At 40.1% G+C, this 23,296-nt stretch overlaps 1 protein-coding gene and 1 pseudogene across 11 annotated transcripts in view; one reads left to right on the forward strand and one right to left on the reverse strand.

Moving 5' to 3' along the window:
* The first annotated feature begins 569 nt into the window (after positions 1-569).
* Positions 570-23,296, forward strand: part of LOC117252677 (uncharacterized) — a 191,815-nt gene continuing 169,088 nt past the window's right edge. For all 11 annotated transcript variants that reach the window (XM_033619742.2, XM_033619743.2, XM_033619747.2 and 8 more), the window contains exons 1-2: positions 570-664; positions 7,232-7,373. In XM_033619742.2, the coding sequence (XP_033475633.1) occupies positions 7,322-7,373 (52 nt within the window). In that variant the 5' untranslated portion in view covers positions 570-664; positions 7,232-7,321. The remainder of the gene's footprint in view (positions 665-7,231; positions 7,374-23,296) is intronic.
* On the reverse strand, positions 17,780-23,292 carry LOC144466574 (uncharacterized; annotated as a pseudogene).

The following is a 23,296-nucleotide window of genomic DNA, read 5'->3' on the forward strand; positions in this document are numbered from 1 at the left end:
CTGAGAAATTAGTTTTTAGTGTGGATAAAAAAAAATCTCAGATCTTTAACACAAACTTGTGATTTTCACAGGTTTAAGTTAAAGATCTGAGAGAGATCTGGGAGCAAAAGCAAATGTTGTGCATTTTTTCCCTTTTAATTAATGACCACAGAATAAAAGTGAGTCTCTTGTACATTGGCTGGCTGTCTGCTACACAGCCTACAGTGGATTGATCTAGATTTAAATCTAGCTGCCACTGTGTTAAACACTGAGTCACTGTCTCCCTGGTGCTTGGTGTGTTATCAGCTTACCTTTTAACTGTGTTGCCAAGTTGTTGCTTCTGCCATTGTCTAAGAATTCCTTCCTATTAACTATTTAGGAAAAACAAAAACCTTTTTTTTGGATAACCCATTAATCTAACCATCTTTATTCCACATAAACATACAAGTACAAAGACAGAATAGCTGATAAAATCAGACAGGGAAACAGAGGAGATAAACCTGTTGAGCCACTGCCAGCAATGTGTGTCACTTACTGGATTTCAGGAAGTTATTCGCTCAGCATGATTCCCATAGTTCCACTTGCGAGTTGACAGACTCTACACTCCACACACCACTGCAGGCTTCTGTCATGAAGTATGTTTCCTAAACACATAGACGATAAATACAGCAGAAGAGAGAGGATGGTAAGAAGCTATGTTGAGAAAGTTGGTTTATTTACATGTCTGTGAAAATGCCTATTTTTTGGGGACTTTATTCAATAATTTTTTTGGTGTTGGTGTTTTTAGGAATGGGATCACTGAGGCTGAGCTGGTTGTTTACAATGTGACCTCTTTTCAAATTGTGGAAAAAATCTTTTCTATGGTGCCTTAGCCTTAGCTATGTAAATTTGTCTGTGCCAGTGTGTGAAATGATTGAGGTTATGATAAAATCACTTTTCCTGATAGTTTGTTTGCTATAAAGTTGTTTGCTCTGACTCATTTGCATCTTTGTAGAATTAGCCTGTGCAGTATTTGCTGTGTGTTTTCAGTGAAGGGATTGATATTTTTGGCTTAGACTTGCGAAAGCTTTTTTGGACTGACAAAGTAATCATATACACAAATTCTTTTGACATTAATAATGGTCCAATTAAATCCCATTTATTTGTCTTGGTAGATCAACAAGTGTTTCTAAGAACTTGAATATACCCTGTGATTGTTTGATATATATGATATTTCAGCAGTTTGATTTAAATATTTAAAATTTTTGTCATTATTAGTGCAGTTTTTCACAGTTTTGAACAATTATTAATGTAGCAGAGATATAGGTTTTCATAGAGATCATCGAGATATATCATTTTCATAGGATTTATACTTTCAATTCTTACCTGTCTCTTTTATCCTTTTTAAAAAGTGTAATGAGAGCAAAAGCAGTACTAACATTACTATAAGACAAAATATCAATGCTTTAGACATTGCTGTTGATTTTTTTTTTTTTTTACTAAATATGTATTTGTCATCCAGAAATGATAACAACAAACTTCAAGTCTAAGTATAACAAAGAAATATAAAGCCAAAGAGGAGGGCAGCACATTTGCATTCTCAGCCACTCAATGTAAAAGACACAAGTAAGAGAGACCTTTTGTCTACTTGTTGTTTGTCTACTTCTCTGACCCTGACATCAATACACTCACCTGTTTGGTTCTCTACTTTAAACTTTCTTTTACAGAACACATGCAAGTTATAAAGTTCTTATGATTAGTAAGTGTCTGAAATCCCCATTTACTGCTCACTACAGTTAATTATTAATCAGAATCAGAATCAGAAATACTTTATTGATCCCGAGGGGAAATTATTTATGTTACAGGTGCTCCTTCCAAGAGAGGAAAGATACGTGAAAATATAAGAAATTTAAACAATAGTATTTACAAATATACAGTTAAATAAACAGGAATTATTAACAAACATAAACATATATATATATATATATATATATATATATATATATATTGTAAGATGAACAAGATTATTTACACAAACAGAATATATAGTATATATAGTCAGGGTGAAATGGGGTTATTGCACAAGTTACACTGGATTATTGCAGTGTGTGAAAAAGGCTCAGGGCCACTCAGAGGGAGGAGTTGTACAGTTTGATGGCCACAGGGAGGAATGATTTCCTGTGGCGTTCAGTGGTACATCTTGGTGGTATGAGTCTCCCACTGAAAGTACTCTTGTGCCTGACCAGCACATGGTGGAGTGGGTGTGAGACATTGTCCAAGATAGTTCGTAGCTTAGACAGCATCCTCCTCTCTGACACCACCATCAGAGAGTCACACTCCGTTCCCACCACGTCACTGGCCTTGCGAATCAGTTTGCTGAGTCTGTTGGCATCCGCCACCCTCAGCCTGCTGCCCCAGCACACAACAGCATAGAGGATAGCACTGGCCACCACAGACTCATAGAAAATCCTGAGCATAGTCCGGCAGATGTTGAAGGACCTCAGTCGCCTCAGAAAATAGAGACGGCTCTGGCCCTTCCTGTAGAGAGCGCTAGAGTTCATAGCCCAGTCCAGCTTATTGACAATGTGTACCCTAGGTACTTATAGTCCTCTACAATGTCTACACTGACCCCCTGGATGGAAACAGGGGTCACCGGTGTCTTGGTCCTCCTCAGATCCACAGCCAGTTCCTTTGTCTTGGCCACGTTGAGCTGCAGATGGTTCTGCTCACACCATGTGACAAAGTTATCCACAACAGCCCTGTACTCATCCTCATCACCCTTGGTGATACATCCAACTATAGCAGAGTCATCAGAAAACTTCTGAAGATGGCAGGTCTCAGTGCAATAGCTGAAGTCCGTGGTGTAGAGGGTGAAGAGGAAGGGAGAGAGGACAGTCCCCTGCAGGGCCCTGGTATTGCTGACCACTCTGTCTGACACACAGCGTTGCAAGCGCACATACTGTGGTCAGCCAGTCAAGTAGTATACAATCCAGGATACCAGGGGGGCATCCACCTGCATTGCTGTCAGCTTGTCACCCAGTAGAGCTGGACGTATGGTGTTGAATGCACTAGAGAAGTCAAAAAACATGACCCTCACAGTGCTTGCCGGCTTATCCAAATGGGTGTAGACACGGTTGAGCAGGTAGATGATGGCGTCCTCAACTCCAAGTCGGGGCTGATAGGCGAACTGGAGGGGGTCCAAAAGTGGCTTGACCATGGGCCGGGGGGGGTGTCAAGCAGGAGGGTGTTGAGGTGTGAGAGGGAGGAGTGGGGGAGGAGGATATCATACAGCGAGGGGGGAATCAGTTCAATCCATCAATCAATTCTTTTTTTGTCATTGTCATAATAACACAGTTATAAATAATGAGATATTGTTATGAGCAACTTAATACTGACACAGAAGCATTTTTAGAAAGTGCAAAAAGTGCATATGACATTAATGTCCAGAGAAGCCCAGCAGAAGTATTAAAAAGTGCATTAAATGCATATGACAATAAAGTCCAGCACAGCAAAAACACAAAATCACAAATACCCAGACATTTAAGGACAGTAATATTACAGTAGCAGAAATAGACATTCATCGGTCACTCATGTGCTAGAGAGAAAAGTGCAGTGGTACAGTCTTCAACTGCCATCCTCTGTGTGAAACAGAACAGGGGTTGGGGCAGTAGACAGAGGTGAGTGGAATGCTGTGTGGGAGCTGCAGCAATGCAAGACCTAGTTCACAGTTATTGTAGTGGTGGAATGTGGTGTGTGAAGATGGATGGGGGGCAGAAAGGGGGAGGGCTGTTCATTTAGTAGCCTCACTGCCTGAGGGTAGAGGCTGTGGGCAAGTCTGGTGGTTCTGGTGCGGATGGACCTGTATCTCTTCCCAGAGGGCAGCAGGTGGAAGAGGTGATGTGCAGGGTGGTGCTGGTCACACAGGATGTTGTGTACCCGCTGCAGACAGCGGGTGGTGTAGATGGTGCTGATCTCCAGGAGACTGGTCCCGATGATTCTCCCTGCTGTTTTTACCACCCTCTGGAGGGCAGCTGGAGAACCACACTGTGAAGCCGTAGGTCAGTATGCTACCGATTGCACAATGGTAGAAGTTCACCATGAGCTGTTAACAAGGAAGTGATTTCAGACAGCCCTCTGTTGCTTAGCCAGCTTACCTGAAAACAATGGCAGCCAATACAAAAAACCACCAACGTTTCCAGCTGACTACCCAGCTGAAACCACCTTTCATCATAAACCTACAGCAGCTTTTACTGCATTTTGTTTTGCTAAGATTGAGGGATGTAAAATGCTAGAGATTATATCTAGCTCATGACAGAGATTTTATCCAGATATATCAGACTTGAATTTATGTGACAATAGTTCAATTGTTAAGTGCTGCACCTGTGAACCAACTGGTATTCCCTCACACACTAATGACGTAAAATGACATGTTACTGTCACTGCTGTCACCACATTATGTCTGTGTGCCATATCCAATTACATCATTATGGGTTGTCTTTAAATTGTAAATGGAGTGCACTTGTATAGTGCCTTTCTAGTCTTCCAGCCACTCAAGGCACTTTTTACACTACGCGGCACATTCACCCATTCACACACATTCAAACACTGGTGGCCGAACTGGTACCATACAAGGTGCCACCTGCTACTCAGTTTTTAATACACTCACACACCAATGGAACAGCCATTGGGGGCAATTTGGGGTTCAATATCTTGCCCAAGGATACCACAACATGCGGACCGGAGGAGCTGGGGTTCAAATCGACAATCTTCTTTAGTGGACGACCCGCTCTACCTTCTGAGCTCAAGTGCATATTTGGACCATACAAGCACCAACAAGCCCCTATCACACTTTTCCTTATTTTCTGTCATAATGTTTTAATGTCAGATGTTCTCATTAAAAGTGGCCAGAGTTTTCAAATAATGAGATAAATACATGCAAAAGTAATTCCCGGGAGCAAAAACCTTGGCTTTAGGTCATTCTGAATACTCCATTCCCAACAGTCTTTTTTTTTTGTATTCTTTAGAGACAAGCTTACATCTATTTGTGACGGATTGATTTATATGGTCATCATCTCAAGTATTAACATCACATAGTCTACACTGCTAAATGTAGCTAGATACTTATGTCACGGAAATATGTAATCTTGATGTTGTTCAGTTCAGCCCAATTTTGAATCATGTCTGTTGGATCATGTCTAGTTTTCAACATATTTGCTTAGAAGCTTTTATTGGTCTTTTTTGTACAGTAGAAAGTGCTGCTATCCTCTACAGTCATTCTGCTGGCTACAATGGCTTTTCAGAGACACCAAGGGTGCAGCTGACACATGGGAGAAGACTCCCTTTCTGGCAGACATCTACTCATTTTAACCCAAACCACAATTAGGCTTAAATCCTTTCCTGGCTGAAAGCCCTCTGTTAACCCTTTTCCACCAATTATCTCTGGTTCCTTTTAGGATTCTTGGAACCTGGGTACTATCCAGCAAACCAGCCCGCGTTTCCATCAGGTTTGCGTGGAACCATTATAATCAAGGATGTGATATCAACTAAGGGAGTTGCAAAATGCACATCAGAAGTTAACACTAGCAACAAAATTGTAGAATACAACTATTAACTGTGAACTTTTATTCTGTTATTACAGAAAAAAAACAAAAACAAGAATGAATAGTTTTAATGAGACCACTGCATGCTTTTTTTTGTTTGACAATTTCTCACTTGACTTTCCATTATTGCCTTCTCCATTCTCTCTTTCCAACCTGTAGAATATGACATGCCCACTGATGTCACAGTTTGCACTTTAGGTCAAGGAAAACCTGCTATTTTTGGTTCCAGCTTAGAAACAACTTTTCAGGTTCTGAACCAATTTACTTACAGTCGAAATGGTCTGAATGGTTCAAAATTGGGTGTGAACTGGTTCCATGCTGGTGCAAAAGGGGTATGTGTGAAGTTCTGCCAACAGTGCCCAGATGTAGAAAATCCAGAAATGCTGACCAATCAGAGCAGACTGGGCTTTTTCGGTAGAGGGGCTTAAAGAGACAGGTGCTACAATGGAGTCTCTTCAGACAGAGGGTGAATACAGGTGTATTTGGGCTGACAGTATGAAGCAAATAATGTGTGTTTTGAACATTAAAGAATGTAAACACGTTTTGGAAGAAACCCATAATACAAGTGAACCTGAAAATGAGCATAATTGGTCCCTTTTAAATTGCGTCCCATTGGACTAGGGATGCACCGGAATGAAAATTTGTGGCCGAAGCCAAATAAAATTAAACGCTTGGCCGAATACCGAATACCGAATGCCGTTGTTTAGTTTTTCATTTGTCTTTACAGATGAACCCCCTCCAGATTAGTGTCACGGTACCAAAATTGGGACCCATGGTATGATACCAGTGATAGTATCACGATACCACAACGAAAATGAGACAGATGTGCCTTTTGTCATTTATAAAAAGATAAATCACTTTTGTATAATGTATCAATGATATTTCAGTGGAATAAATTACTTACTGACTTATTCATACTTCAAAAACGGCATCAATAAGTGATTAACATAGCGGGGATTGAAATAAAATAAATACATAAAATAAAAATAAACCAGCCACCCTCCTCCCCTGACAAGTTAAGAACAGTCCTTTAAGTGCGTTGAGGTTTGTGGACCGTTACCTGCCACAAAGAGAGAAATGTGAATGGCTTGTTTCTCCTCTGACACATCACATACCTGTGTGCTGCCACGGCTCGGCTGTTCAGGTACTTTTGGGCAGTCATGACACCAAGAAAAGGAAATTATTGGACCTGGAACTGGGCTTCTCCGTCGCTGGTAAACCATTATCTTGCGCCGCGGAGCATTATGGCCGCCGTATTTGACAGGAATACATTCCTGTCTGTGTCTGTGACCCCCGTTCAACCCACAACCGGCAGGATTCGCCTTTCGTTTCTGCTGCTGGTTGAAATCTGTACTCGCACAGCGTGCTCCTGAAAGATTTCTTTTGCTCGCACAAAACTATTTTTAGTCGCAACTGCCGACATTTTACTCCGTCCGTCACCGCACGCTGTTTAATTGCATCATCAAAACACGCCACTATTATTCAGCCTTGCTTTTCACTTACTCCACCGAATACCGAATGTGTGTTTTTTTGCAATATTCGGCCGAATATATTCGGTTACCGAATATTCGGTGCATCCCTACGTTGGACCTCCACATGTGATCAGATTGACGTTTAAATATCTTTACTTAAGTATCTTCATGCATTTCTCACTCACTTTTAATTCTGAACAGGTCTCCATTCTGGCATCTTAAAAATGATGAAAATCCTCTGCTGCTGAACCATCCAGCAACACTGGATCTTGTGGACTCACAGCCAACACTATGTGGAAGCTTCTGTTAGCTGCTGTTAAAAAAAGAGGACACGCCAATAAAGGTGTGTATACTGGAAACCAATGTGAAGTTTGGATTTATTATTACTAGTTTAACATTACTTTCTGTTTATGTGTTTTCCACCCACTTTTTGTCATATTATAGGAGAGGGGGGTCTAGCTAGTGTTAGCTGGCTTTCATGGGTCCATTTGTGGTGATGGCAAACACCCAGTTTGTCAGGACTCGCAGGCAGTGCTGTAACCTCAGCACTCCGAATTTTACTGAATGTAAAAAACTCCAGTAATGAAACTCCAGTAATGAAGAGAATGCTCACATCACAGATGCAACAAAGGAACAGCCAACAACACCCATACAAGGATATATCAACAATTCAATTACAGTACCAATAGTGTTACAGTAAAATGAGTAAATAAGAGTAAAAATATCCTTTAGAAAGACAATTTCGCATTGGTGTACCTGGTACAGACAAGTTTCAAAGTCCATGGCTTAAAATGTTGACCAGCCCCAAAGTCACACTTGGAATTTTAATGACAAAGCTGGTACATAGATCAAAAGCAGCAAGTTCAGAAACCCTCAGAGCATTATTAATAATTGGCTTGACTTTTATTTGTTCAGTAGTTACTGGAGTTACTTTTTTTGGCAGGATACACTGTGGTGCACAGTTCCAGGGCAGTTATTATCTGGCTCAACATCTGCAGTGATAGTTTTGGTGTCTGGCCTTTTTTGCACATTCTCTGAGCAAATCTGGCAAGAAAACACACTGACAATCTATTATAAATTATATAAAAACTAAATATCATATCAAATATCTGATTCTAAAAAATAATAAAAATATGCATCCTATGCTTGCCCACCCTTTCCTGCTCCTCTTCCTCTTGTTGTTCTCCTAGAGTTCCAATCCCCTCTGTCTTTCTTCCCACATGATGAAATTTCAAAATTTGCCTGTCAACTTAGTCTATATTTGCCTTGGCCAAACAGCCTTGGCCTATCACTGCTGTTTGTGAGAGAGTTTTTAAAATTATGTATCTATTTCACATATTTGTCATTTGACACACACAAGTTTCTTTTAGTTTAGTTTTTTAATATGGGCATCACAGTAGCAGTAGGGTTGTACATATATGCACAAGAACCATATTTTGTTTAGTGTTTGTAGTGAAATGCTAATTTGCAATACGTTTACAGGAGGCTTTTTATAAAGGTAAAATGGTAAATGAAAAGAACACAAATACACACAAAAAATACATCCACAAATTTATACACAAAAATCCATCCACACAGAATACAGGTGTGCCATAGCAGACAGATGACAAAGACTGAATATTAGCTCTACCTGTGATTAGAAAAGAGCAGACAAAAAGTTTGCTGGACCTTTTTTCAGCATATGTGTTTGTAAAGGTAAGAAATTGAAAGTGATAATGGTGATGTATTGGAATTCAACTCACAGGGGTAGATCTAATCAGCTCTATTCCAAAACATCTACCTTCTGAATAGCTCCTAACTTTCTGAGGGGTGGATGTTATAAAAATAATTGAAAAGTTAGAGTGATTAAAGCAGCAATGCGGAACTTTTTACCATTAATAAAACTGTCCCTAGTTCGTATCACCCCCCCTTGAAGATCCGCATATTTATTTGAACCCAACAGCGACAAAAAAGCCTTTCTCTATATGGCTATTTAGCGTAGCCTCGCTCGGGTCGGACACACAGCGGAAGTCAGCAAACCAGAATACGGCACCCGAGGCGGAAGTGATTCTGCTCGCCCGCAGCGATTAAACCACAGAAGAAGGAGCCGTGTTTACAGTGTTCTTGGAGTAAGCAGTACGCAACGGGCATTGCTGAACACATAACACCTAAGAGTTTTACCAGAGATGTATCTATGAGGACTTGGTTGTACTTTTGATGTCATGGCGGATAAAGAAGGAGCATCATCTAAAATGATCTGTGACTGTGACCATGAACACAAATATAGGAGCAGGCAGTTGTCCTCAGTTTATAAGAAATTCAGAGCTACACCAGAACATTTATGAACAGGTCTTACTTTACTACAAATTTGTGTGTGACGTTAGCATGTTTCCACTAATTACTTGGACTGACCTAATGTTAGTAGCGTTAGCTTTGCAAGCGAAGGCTGCAGGTAACAGCTTTACTGTGTTAGGATTATGTTATGTCTTCACTGTGTATCTTCACATAAAAGAATACTCAGATGATTTGGGAGTTATGCCCTTTCTCTATCATTTTCATATTGAGACAACATGATCGATATCTTTTTTGTGTCTGTACATCCAGTGGCTGGGTCTCAGCGGTTAGCATTGCGCTTATAGGGGGTCAGTACGTCCTGCGCTGTGATCCACAGAGGGATACACCAGTGAGCAGGCACAGACGTAGCTTGTAAACAAAACTCAGCTGTTTATTTAGCCTAGCAATATCTCCGGACTATAGAAGCTGCAATGGACGACTTTTAACGCGATTTTGAGAGTTTCTTGTAGCGGACACAGATCCAGAGCCATACTACCTGTTTGAGCCGGAGTACACAAATGAGGAACTCCATGTGTTGGATGCTGAGCAGGCGAGAAGAGAGGCTGAATCCTCCGCTCCCATTTTGCTGCACAGAATGGGATTCGGTGCTACCATCGTTGGGGAGATATATCATCAGGAGGAAAAGCGCCGCAGAGAGTGCATCACAAGGAGTGAAAACTTTGCAGCAATCACTAATCCTGGCGTGATTGAAACTTTTTTTCATGTTCCTAAGATGAACTGGAAAAAAAGGCCCCAGGCCTGCAGGAGCTGATGGACAGCTTTCAGTCGAGTGAGTAATATCATCCGTGTCGTCCCTTTGTTTGCTTTTACCGAGTGACCTAGCGTACCTGTCCCAGAGCCAGCTGCAGCAGTTGCTCACCGGTGTATCCCTCCGCGCAAGATGTACTGCTAACCGCTGTCTCAATATAAAAATGATAGAGAAAGGGCATAACTCCCAAATCGTCGGAGTATTCTTTTCACATAATAATGCAGACTCAGCAGATGACTTGTTAACTGTTTATTCCTCCTTACACCGATCGTACACGGCTGCTTCTCATTGTTTCCAGTAGCACAACAACGGTTACTACATTACCCAGAATAACTTGAGGCTCACACTACTACGGTAGCCTTAGTAGCTCAAAATACACAACAGATTAGATTAGATCAGAACAGAAACACGACAGGACAATTTACTGAGTAATTTTGTTGTTTCCACTAATTACTTGGACTGACCTGACGTTAGTTAATCCTCTCGCTCTCCAAAACAAATGCATGCGGTAATTGCCGGCTGCAATCGGAATTTTACGACACCAGGCTGTGGGTGTCATACCGCTTCGACCAAAGAGGCGCTATAATCAACGAAAACGAAAAGTTCCGCACAGCTGCTTTAAAAAATCAACTCCTCCTACATCGTTTATCGTATGGGCTTCAAACTCGCGCACATGACAGATCAACTCGTCCTAATCAAATATACTGTATAACTTTTTCATCACTCAAATGGTTTGGATTTTATGGCGTCTTCCAGGTGATGTCTTACAAAACCTCCTGATGATTTATTGTGCCACCTAGACACACTAAAATGCCTGTTGCGACCGGTAGGAATCCCGTAGAAAAACCAAACCAACACTGGCTCGTTCGTGTCATCAAGACCTACAAATCTTGTGCCGCAACCACTAACCTATCTCCAACAGGAAGTGCGCTATTGCCCTTTCAATGTAAGATGACGTTTTTCACTAATTCTCTCTCTTAAAAAATATTTGCTCCTACATTGTTTATCATAACTGCTTCAATCTTGCACACATGATAGCTCTACCCCTGGTGAACATTACTTGTGAAGGACTTTGTCATTACTGGAACGGTTTGGATTTTAGAAGTGTACGAAGGTGCAAGACACAAATCCTCATGATGATCTCTGTAAGAAAAGATGAGGGCCAACACATTGTAAACTTGTCTCTAAGGTCACATTTTTGAGGTCATAGACATAAAAGCTATATATGTCTGCGTTCAGAACAAGTTTATCTGTCGGGTGATGCCTTCAGATTGAAGATTGGACCCACGGTTTGAGAACTGGAAGGAGTAGTTCGAGAAAGTTTCGATCCATTTTGTTCTCACCTAGTCTCTCTGTCAGCTTTATGCAGTCATTAACTAGCATAACAAAAGCTTCACTCTGACAGACACAAGCGTGTGTGTGTGTGTGTGTTTGTGTGTTTTGTCACACACACCTGACAGGATAACATTGACCAAATTGACCAGCTCATGTGTCTCATTCCTACATTTTCCTAAATGAATGCCTGATAGCAAAATCATGTAAATGCAAGATTTCCTGGTCAAACTCTTAGCCTCATTTAGAATTTTCATCAAATCTGTAGCTAAAACTGTGCTGCAGCATTCCATGATCAAATACATGTAGTCCTGCTCAGTTTCTCCACTGAAATTAACTAGTATTTGTGTCTGCCTGCTACACTTATCCTCACAGCCGCCAGCCATCAGTCAAGCTTTCACTAGGTCACATGATTTCAAATGAATATGGATGTGTTGTTTGATCATCACACATGTCAAAGTTTCATTAGGTCACATGGCTTATGTCTACAACTTTCAAAATATAAGCTCACACCACCTTCATAAGAAGCCTTTACTTTTTAACCCTGCGGGCCCCCTTATAAAAAAATCACACCTGTCTTCTTCGGGACAGTGTGAACAACCATAAAAATATTAATATTTTTCTCTACATTTGTTTGCTTAAATCTTTTAACCAACTTCTACTCAGATTATAAATATCAAATATTCATTCCTTTTGAGGATTTTAACAATTTATTTGCCATTTTATTTACATGAAGTCACTGTTACTATAATGAAAAAAAACATGAATTATGATTTACCTATATAATAAATGTTGGATGGATTTATTTTTTATTTATCACAGTCTGTGATATGTAAATGATAAATAACAACACACACACACACACACATACACACACACACCCTCCCTGAACACTCACACACACCACATATACACACCTGCAAAAAACGGAACACTAGATATCAAAACAAGTTTTGCCCTCATGATAAACATAGCTTGCTGACACACACACACACACACACACACACACACACACACAATTTCTCCCTGAATATTCAGACACCACATATACACACATGCAAAAAATGGAACAACACTAGATTTCAAAACAAGTTTTTCCATCCATATCAACACTAACATAACTCACTGTCTACGTGAGCTGGACACCGAAATAGCGTGAAGCCGAGGTCCCGAACAACGCTGCTTGCAGCTTTAATTAGGGCCGAAGGACGAAGTCCCTATTGTTTCTGGTGCATTTATTAGGGACCTCGGCTTCACGCAATGCATGCTATATCATGGCATGCATGTCAGGACTGGCGAAAAATTTTAGAAAATGAAAAAATTAATCCGAAAAGTGCCAAAATGGCCTCTCTAGCGCCACCTAGCAGTCTAGGCACACTAAAATGGCTGCTGTGGCTTGTAGGAATGACCTAGAAAGATCAAACCAAAACTGTCTTGTTCGTCTCATCAAGGACTACAAATCACGCACTCGCATCCCTGACCTACACCCAACAGGAAGTGAGCTATTTCCCTTTCAAAGTAAGATTTTGCCTCAAAAATGCTCTTTTTCAAAATTCCTTAAAAAATCTAATCCTCCTACACTGTTTATCGTATCGGCTTCAAACTTGCACACATTACCGATCAATGCGTGCTTATCAAATATTCTGTATAACTTTTTCATTACTCGAATGGTTTGGATTTAATGGCATCTTCCAGGTGATGTCTTACAAAACCTCCTGACGATTTTTTTGTGCCACCTAGACACACTAAAATGCCCACTGCGACCGATAGGAATCCCGTAGAAAGACCAAACCAACACTGTCTTGTTCGTCTCATCAAGACCTACAAATCACGCACTGTAACTACTGACCTAAGTCCAACAGGAAGTGTGCTGTTGCCCTTTCAATGTAAGATGACGTTTTTCACAAATTCTATCTCTCAAAAAATATTTGCTCCTACACCGTTTATCATAACTGCTTCAAACTTGCACACATGACAGCTCTACCACTGGTGAACATTACTTGTGATCTCTGTAAGAAAAGATGAGGGCCAACATACTGTAAACTTGTGATTAAGGTCACATTTTTGAGTCCATAGACATACAAGCTTTATATTTCTGCGTTCAGAACAAGTTTATTTATCTGGTGATGCCTTCAGATTCAAGATCGGACCCACGGTTTGGGAACTGGAAGGATTAGTTCGAGACATTTTCAACCCATTCTGCTCTCACTCTGTCTGCCTGTCAGCCACATGCGGTCCTTAATTAGCATAACAAAAGCTTCACTTTGACAGACACAAGCGTGTGTAAATACAAGATCTCCAGGTCTCATTTAGAAACTTACATCCTCGCAGCAGCCGGTACACTTCAAGTACACTTCCACTAGGTCACAGTATTTCAAATGATTATGGATGTGTTGTTTGATTGTCACACATGTCAAATGTTAATTAACACATGTTAATTAGGTCACATGGCTAATGTCTACAACTTTCTAAATATAAGCTCACACCACTTCATAAGAACCCTTTACATTTTTCAAATTGAGTTTGACAATGATTGCATTCATTTGTTGTACACTCAAGCTTTCAACAGGTCAAGAGGTTTTAAATTACTTTAAAAATGACCTTAAAAGTATTTCCATTTATTTTATCAATTTTATGTCTCTGAACCCAAGTGATTCACCTGGAGGGTTGCAGTAAATCACCTCATTTCAAGTACAAGTCGATAACAGTATTACCAACATCAGGAAAGAATATACATCTTTGAGGAAATGTTAACACAGTAGCCTCATCAAACACCTTTCTTTTGATTTGATTGACAGAAAAATTAAATGCTGTCTTTTTGATGCATACAATATTATGTATACTTAGTGCAATCTGTAACTCCCTCTGCCACAAACAGGAAGTATGTAAACATGTGAGATATGTTATTCCACCACAGAAACAAAGATATGCAACTCACTCATGCATTACTGTGTAACTATGACCAATACAACTGATGCATCAGCCTGCTTCCTGCCATTAAAGCAACATAATCTTCATTTTAATATTTCATATGTATATTTCAGGCTGAAGTAGTTCTTTAACCTAGCTCAGGGCCTAATAACAACTATTAAATTCTTCTTGACATGTATTTTATGGAAATTATTTCAATTTTTTACCCCCCTATAAAAACACTAGAGCTATGAAACAAACCATTAAACAATTAAAATTCTCAAAACATAGTTAATATTTAATATGTATATTTCACGCTACAGTAGTTCTAAAAGATTGACTTGTTCAAAGTGGCAAAAATATTAATATATTATATTTTTACAGCAGTTTTTGGAAAGGTGATATTTTCTGTCTATAGGGATTTATACATTATTTTATTGAAGAAATTAAACACCACCTACAGTATATACCACCGTTTTCCATCTGTCACATACTACTACAACCTTTAATACTGATAAATCTGTTGCTACATTTATGATCATGACTGTTAATTACATACTGTATTGTTATCCAGTTAAAATTTATTTTATGTACATATATATTCATGTACTACATTACAATGTGTTACACACAAAACAGGAGTACTGTCACAACAGGCCTTTGTCTTTTACAATACATGGGGTACACTTCAATTCTTAACAGCATGACAAACACCATGTTGTTGTTGACATTATATAATTTCTTTATCATGACAGTGTATTACATTTCAATGTGGATGTTGCATTATATTGACATAGCTTGTTTTATCAACATTTTGCCTCTCACAAATAATTCAAAATCTCTACGTGAGCTGGAAGCTGAAAAAGCGTGAAGCCGAGGTCCCGACAATGCTGCTCACAGCTTTAATTAGGGACCGAGCCCGAAGGCAGAGGACTGCTGACAGAGAAAATTTTAGAAAATCAAACAATTAACCCCTAAAGTGCCAAAATGGGCTCTCTAGCGCCACCTAGGCACACTAAAATGGCCACTGCTGCCCGTAGGAACGTTGTAGAAACATGAAACCAAAACTGCCGTGTTCGTGTCATCAAGCCCTAAAAATCACACGCTGACAACCCTGACCTAAATCCAACAGGAAGTGAGCTATTTGCCCTTTCAAAGTAAGATTTCGCCTCAAAACTGCTCTTCCTAAAAAAACATCTCCTCCTACACCGTTTATCGTATCAGCTTCAAACTCGCACACATTACAGATCAACTCCTGCTAATCAGATCTTCTGTATAACTTTTTCATTACTCGAACGGTTTGGATTTTATGGGCTCCATAAGGTGACATGTCACAAAACGGCCTGACGATCTGCGAAAGCTGCCCCATAAGAAATGAATGGCAGCAGGGGGAGAAAGGGACCAATCTTAGGGCTTTTTCTAGCCTTTACAGCGTCTCCATACTTTGTGCTACAAACTCCATTCCAGCTCTCAAATGTTGCCACAGGTCTCATCTATTCACTCATGTTTTCATCTTTTTCATATCTTTTACCATTTTTAATCTGTGCCTCTCAAAGTACCATGAGCAAATGTGGAGAAATTGTCAGTTTATAATGGGTGTGTATTGCATGGAATGCTGTGAGCTAGAGTGGAGAGGGCTCTAAAAATCGTTATTTATTGTATTTGCCATTTTAATATCAAGAACACTTCCGCGTTTTTGTGTGTATACAGGAATGTTAAAGATATCATTGAGGAAAACGAGGTTGACGTGACGTGATTGAATCAGGGAATCTGTGTGTCCACCACAGGAGAGGATCCTAATTGACTTTACATTGGCATTGTTTTCGTGGTGGCAGCACGTAATTTCAACCCATTACGTGCTGCCACCACGGAATGCGGTGTTAAGAGGTCGTGGTCATTTCACGTATTTCTGTGAGATCAGGTTGCTCTCTCTCACCATCACTTTATTTTCTTGATTGGACCAACGGTTTGGGTATGGGAAGAACTTGTTCGAGGAGTTCAAACCCATATTAAACAGCCTTTGCTGATCTGCTCTCTCATGAGCTCTCTGTGTGCACCTCAGGTGCAGGCAAGTCATTAATCGCCATGACAACGGCTGCACACACAGACATGCACACACGGCTCTGTGTGTCTGTGTGTCTCACAATCTTTAAAGGACAGATTACCGCAGCAGAATCTTCATTTGAAACAGCAAATACGCATTATTAACCCCTAAAGTGCCAAAATGGGCTCTCTAGCGCCACCTAGGCGCACTTAAATGGCCACTGCAGCCCGTAGGAATGTTGTAGAAATATCAAACCAAAACTGGCGTGTTCGACATACAAATCACGCGCTGACCCTTCCAACAGGAAGTGAGCTACTTGCCCTTTCAAAGTAAGATTTCCCCTCAAACATGCTCTTAAAAAAAACATCTCCTCCTACACCGTTTATCATATCGGCTTCAAATAGGCACATGTGACAGCTCAACTGCTGCTAAACAGATCTTCTGTATAATTTTATCTCTCTCACCATTACCTTATTTTGATGAAGGGCCAACGGTTTGGGAATGGGAAGAACTTGTTCGAGGAGTTAAATCTCCAATAAAAGAGGTCTCCTCTGTGTTCTGTCTGTCTCTCTGCTCTTCTGCTAGGTGCACTTCCTTAATTACCATGGCAACCGCTGTCACACACAAACTCACAGAAACATGATGTGTGTGCGTGTCTACATCTTACATGCAGACATGACAGGGGCAGCATCTCCATTTTAACCCTTCAGGTGCCAGAGTTTATTGAGGAAAATATTCCATTTTCATCTCAACATTTCAAAAGGCTGTGGCTTGAAAGTGGTGAGAGATAAAGGCATACTGTAAATGAGAAAACTATTCATCATGACCCAAAGTTTGTCATGGGAGTAAATTAACTCATCTAATTTGCATACTGTGGCATCACTAGCCGGCAGCCATATTGGATTTCATAAATTTCAGTAAAACAGCATTTTGAACATATTTACACAGTATATTTCTTTCGTTGTGTTTTGTTTTTGTCATCTCATCCTCAAAATAAAGGAAGAGGAATCTGATGGGAGTAAATTCACTCATCTAATTTGCATATTGTGGCATCACTAGGCGGCAGCCATATTGGATTTCATAAATCTCAGTAAAACAGCATTTTGAACATACTTACACAGTAGATTTCTTTGGTTTGGTGTTGTTTTTGTCATCTCATCCTCAAAAGAGGGAGAATCTGATGGGAGTAAATTAACTCATCTACTTTGCATATTATGTCTGCTGGCCGTTACTTATATCTTCACAGCAGCCAGTAGACATCAATCAAGCTTTCACTAGGTCACATTATTTCAAATGAATATGGATCTGTTTGATCACACACGTCAAAGTTACACCAGGTGACATGGCTTTCACAACTTTCAACATATAAGCTCACACCACCTTCTTAAGAACCCTTTATTTTTAAATGACAGGATTCATTTGTTGTACACACAAGCTCTTAAACAGGTCAAGAGGTTTTACATTTTAAATCACTTATTTCTCCAAACCAAACTGAATGACCTGGAGGCTTAGAGTAAATTAACCCATTTCAAGTACAAGCCTGTAACAGGAACAAATGCAATGTCTTTACAGCTTCCTGTAATTCTTTGAGTGTTACAAACATCAGGAAAGTATACACATCTTTGAGGAAATGTTACTCTAAAATTACAAGCTCCTTTGTTTAATCACCACTTTCACTGTTCTTTTATGATTTACTCTCCTTAATCATTCATGCTTTATCCATGATGTTTTTTTAATCCTGTTATAATGTATATTATTTATATATTCATGTACTTACATCATAATGTGTTACACAACAAAGCAGGAGTACTGTCACCACAGACATTTGTTTAACAATACATGGGAAACACTTCAATTCTTAACAGTATGAAAGACACCATTTTGTAGTTATATAATTTATTTGTAATTACAGTGTATTTCATTTCAATGTGGATGCTTATATCACATTTTAGTTAATACATCGGTTGAAAATATGGCAACAAAAAATGTTAGGACATTCATTTACATAACTCATTCTTTCACTTTATAGCTCATGTACGTAAAATGACCAATTAACAGTCCTACATTCTCTCCCTGTCCATGCTCTCAAACAACAATTAAGATAGGATTACTTTTTGAACTTTTGTCAAAAAGTTCTTACTTTTTGAACTTTTGCCCTCACATACACTACTCAGACTACAGTACATCTTACGCAGAACACGCACAAACAAAGAGAGAGGAGAAATCATGGAAACCAAAAACAACAACAACAACAACAACAGAAGCAGCTGCAGCAGCAGCAACATTTTTGTTTACAAGTGTCCTGTTCGGCAACTCAGCATACAGAATGAAGAGTCTGTGCCTTGTGATGCCAGAACAGATTTGTTGTAAGGTCAGATTTGCTGTAAGGTAATGCACATGACACGAACATGAGCATTTCCTCTCTCTCTGTGTCATACAGATTACTGTTAATTTATTATGCTGATCTGTTCTGTATGACATCTATTGCACGTCTGTCTGTCCTGGAAGAGGGATCCCTCCTCAGTTGCTCTTCCTGAGGTTTCTACCGTTTTTTCCCCGTTAAAGGATTTTTTGGGGGGAGTTTTTCCTTTTCCGCTGTGAGGGTCCTAAGAACAGAGGGGTGTCGTATGCTGTAAAGCCCTGTGAGGCAAATTGTGGTTTGTGATATTGGGCTTTATAAATAAAATTGATTGATTGATTGATAAATAAATACACAAATACATAATAACAACAATCATAATATTAACTGCTCACTTACTAAATACAATCATTTCCTGTTGTGTTCATATGTAACATCATAATTTAACTGTTGCATCTTTTCTAAGTTACCGATCAGAATTTTGAACACTAGAGGGATACAGAAAACATGCAACATCAAGCCTGTCTATTTTCTTTAGAGATGCATTTGTTTGATTCAAATTACCCTTTTCATATTTTCATGACTGAAACAGTTGCACATGAACACATCAGGAGTGAAAGAACCACAAAGTCTAACATGCATAAATACATACATTCACAGTTGTAACAGAGACCAACAACCAACATGTGGCAGACAGAGACCAACACATCTACAAATTACTAACAGCTGTGAAAACCATGATTATATTAATCAACTCTCTACATACTACACTGTTCACAACAGCTAACTCTCCACTCATTCCACCTGTAACACATGATTTGTTTCACCGAACATCTCTACACAATAATCATATCCACATACTAAAAACATTTCCACACAATACACCCAAATCTCCCTACAATACACAATCTTCACACGATGGAGTGGGAAAGACTCTACACTAACACAAATTCATGTGAGTGCAAACCTACACAATGTCAACACAACAACAAACTACAAGTCAGTTTCCTCTTAAAACCCTACAGATAAACACAATGACAACAACAATAATAACACCACCACTACCTACATTTGCACTGGGACTTTGTATGAGTCACATGAAGCTACACAAACCAACCTGATCTAATCCACATCTAAATAACACTACACATCCACCTCTACATCCTCAAACAACCTGTCTAAGTCCTCTTGCTCACCCTGATCATCTCTCATAGTAAAACTACACAGAATACCTTCATGATCACTGAAGTACGTGGGCATCACTGCACATTCCACATCATACTGTGCTGTTTTAACATAAACGTGATCAATTAATGTCCTCTTCTCTGTTGTTTCTTGTGTTACATGCTGATGAAATCCTTTTTGCCCCATGAATTTACAAATTGATGATTTTTCAAAATGTTTTCATTAAATGTCCCATCACTACAATTGTGTCACTAATTGGATTCAACCAATCAAGTAATTTCCCCAGATTTTGTTTAAATAAAGAATTTGGATAACATGGTGGACGGTAAATTACTGCCATCAGAATGTTAAATTTGGTACACAGGCACACCAAACACTACAGATTCTAATCGGGTGCCTGCAGGATGGTACAGTCCAAATTGCCTACACTGTACAAACCAACTCCACCATGTTCTAGATCCTGGAGCTCTCTCAGCTATACCGTTGAGCTGTAAATGCTGTGTGCAAGATACCAAATCCGCCAGGTGGCGACTTAAATTTTGAACGTTCATTAAATACACAGAGAAACTGTGTGCACTTAATGAAGGTTTACTCTGCTCAATCAAAAATGGAGGCATGCTGTCTAAGGCCTCCTTTATTGCATCCTTGCAGTAAATGGCCTTCTCTTCAAAATCCCTGATGATCAGTCCAGATAAAGCCCTAACACGACTCAGAGCTACATACGCCTGCCCAGGTGCAAACACCTTCTTCAAAGACACCACAGCCTCATCTACCGTTAATCCCTGCACTTTATGCACTGTACACGCCCACGCTAGCCTAAGAGGAAACTGAAGTCGCAGACCACCTGCTTTAGTTGCCTTCCCCTCCTCAGGATCAATAGCAGTAGAATACCTGCATTCTACTGCCGCATGTGCACATGTTTTCCTCCTCTGTGAGCCAATTTTGTCATCATCAAATTTGATATAAACTGTTTTAGGAAAACTTTCATCATCACCAAAATCAATCTGAGTTACCGTGCCACATGCGCCATTGACCAGACCGTCCTCAACATCTACGTTCTTACATAACATAACACGCGCGTTCTTTGCCAAACACAAACTCTCCGGTAAACATGTGTCCACCGCATTACTATGATGCCCTGCTGTACATTCCAATTGGCCTGTTTTCCTGTTATGTTTGAAATCTTTGGCTTCTATCTTAACATAATCTGGACACATGGTAATCAACTGCATAAAATTATGCTCACTTACTTGCATATTGGTTGGAAAAATATGCAAAGCAGAGCTCTCTTCCCCTGTCTCACGAGCCTTTAATATTCCAACATCACTAGCTAACATGGGGGTGGCCTTTGAACGCACTCTCAACCTGTTCAGCAACGCTGCAAACACACTATCCTTCTGCCTAACTATGGTTTTCAACTCCACTACACTAAAGCCACACCACAGGTCCACACCAAGCTGACAACTATACAGAGGCTTCCCTTTAACAGGAGGCAACTGATAGAAGTCTCCAACAGCTATCACACTGACATTACCAAATGGGGAAAAGTCGCCCGTCTGCTTCACCTGCCTTAACCTACCATGAACATATGCCAACAGATTGTGGTCAACCATGTTGATTTCATCTATGATTACAATTTGGAGGTGACTAAATTTGGCTCTCAAAGAGTTTAGTTTGTCCTCACCCAAAGGGATGTAAGGTAAACCAGCATGTGTGCCAATACTGAATGTGTGATGAGTTGTTGCTGCATTTAAATTGTATGCAGCTATGCCTGTAGGTGCGGTTAACAAAACACAAATATCGTCTGGTTGATCACAAAGTGTGGACAAGAACCTCCCTGCTTCATACTGAATAGCCCTAATTAAATGACTTTTCCCTGTCCCTGCACCACCTGTCACAAACACATGCAGAGGTTCTGGGATTTTACCCATCACCTTCTGCAAACACCACTGTCTGACCTTATAAAACACAGCCATCTGTGTCTCATTCAGAGACCTAACTAAAGCTAAGCCCTCACTTCTACACATCACATTCCTCTTCCTCTCCAACTGCGCTACCTGTCTTCTAACAACAACCAAATCTGGCACATTCTCCAGACGTTCTTGTAACTGCTCCTCTGCTATCTCAGATCCCTGCTGCTGCCTTCTCTCCTCTAAACACTCAAGGCGTTCAACTTCCTGTTCAGGACACAGCTCCCCCCAAGCATCCTCCTCATCTACGCCATGCTGCTCTGCAATCTCCTGCGCACGCTCTAACTCTGGACAATCTACATCAAACACTGCTCTATTATCCTTCACCACGTCCTTAACCGCATGTACTGACCCGTCACTAAATGTCACACTTCCATCCTCATGGAACTGTTCAAACAGCTCAAAGCCTTCAGGTTTGAGATCTGAGTCAGTTCTATAAGGAAGGAACAACTGCAGCAAACTCTGAAAATGCGCCTCCGGATGTTTTTCCAAACTAACGCGCATGTACCGAACAACCGCAAACTGAATACGTGTTCTCCTCAGAATGAAGTCCAAATCATTTTTCAATCGAATCATTTCCTTAGACTTTTCGTTTTTGGAAAGACCACGATACTCCAACGCAAATGTCGCCATACACATATTTTCAAACACATCACCATCGGGCCTGTTCCTATATCTATCCACGAAGCTCGTCATCCACATGTCTTCTGTCCTAAGATCATGTGCAGATGCTCTCTGCTTCAAAACACTGAGGGGTAAACTCATCTTCACTATATTACTCCCTGTCGGCACAAACACAACCTTTCTAGAGCACTCCTTCAAATGCAAGTTTGTTAACCTATACACTGCCTCCTGAGCACTAACGTCCCTATTATGCAAATACACACTGCCTAACTTCTTCAACGCGTCTTTAGCAGAGACATTTCCTTGGTTTTTCGCTTCTTTTTGGGCATTACTCAATAACAGGCCAATTTCTCTCTCTGCTTTTGTGATATACGATATTATATACACAACGACTGCGTAAGCATCAGTTACAAAGCTCACGTCAATATTAGCGTTCCAACACTTCAACAACTGCTTGCTGTACTGATTTACCCAAACTTCATTTACTCCTCTCTTATAAACTACCTTGGTCTTGTTTTCCATACTCCTATACGCCATTTCAAAGATCTCCTGATTAATGCCCACACTCATAAATAACTCCTCTACACTACCAAACAATTCACTTTCCACTGCTTTCTTAACAGACTTCAAAATAGACTTCGCTGTGTCTTTTCTCATGTTATTCCTACGTTCAAAACACCTGCAGACTGGTTTGGCTTCTGACTGAGGATCCTCCCGTCTTCTCTGCCTCCTTCTTGTCACACGTGCATTTTTTTTCTTC

This window comes from Epinephelus lanceolatus, chromosome 13 (genome assembly GCF_041903045.1).
Source record: "Epinephelus lanceolatus isolate andai-2023 chromosome 13, ASM4190304v1, whole genome shotgun sequence".
Classification (NCBI taxonomy): Eukaryota; Metazoa; Chordata; class Actinopteri; order Perciformes; family Serranidae; genus Epinephelus; species Epinephelus lanceolatus.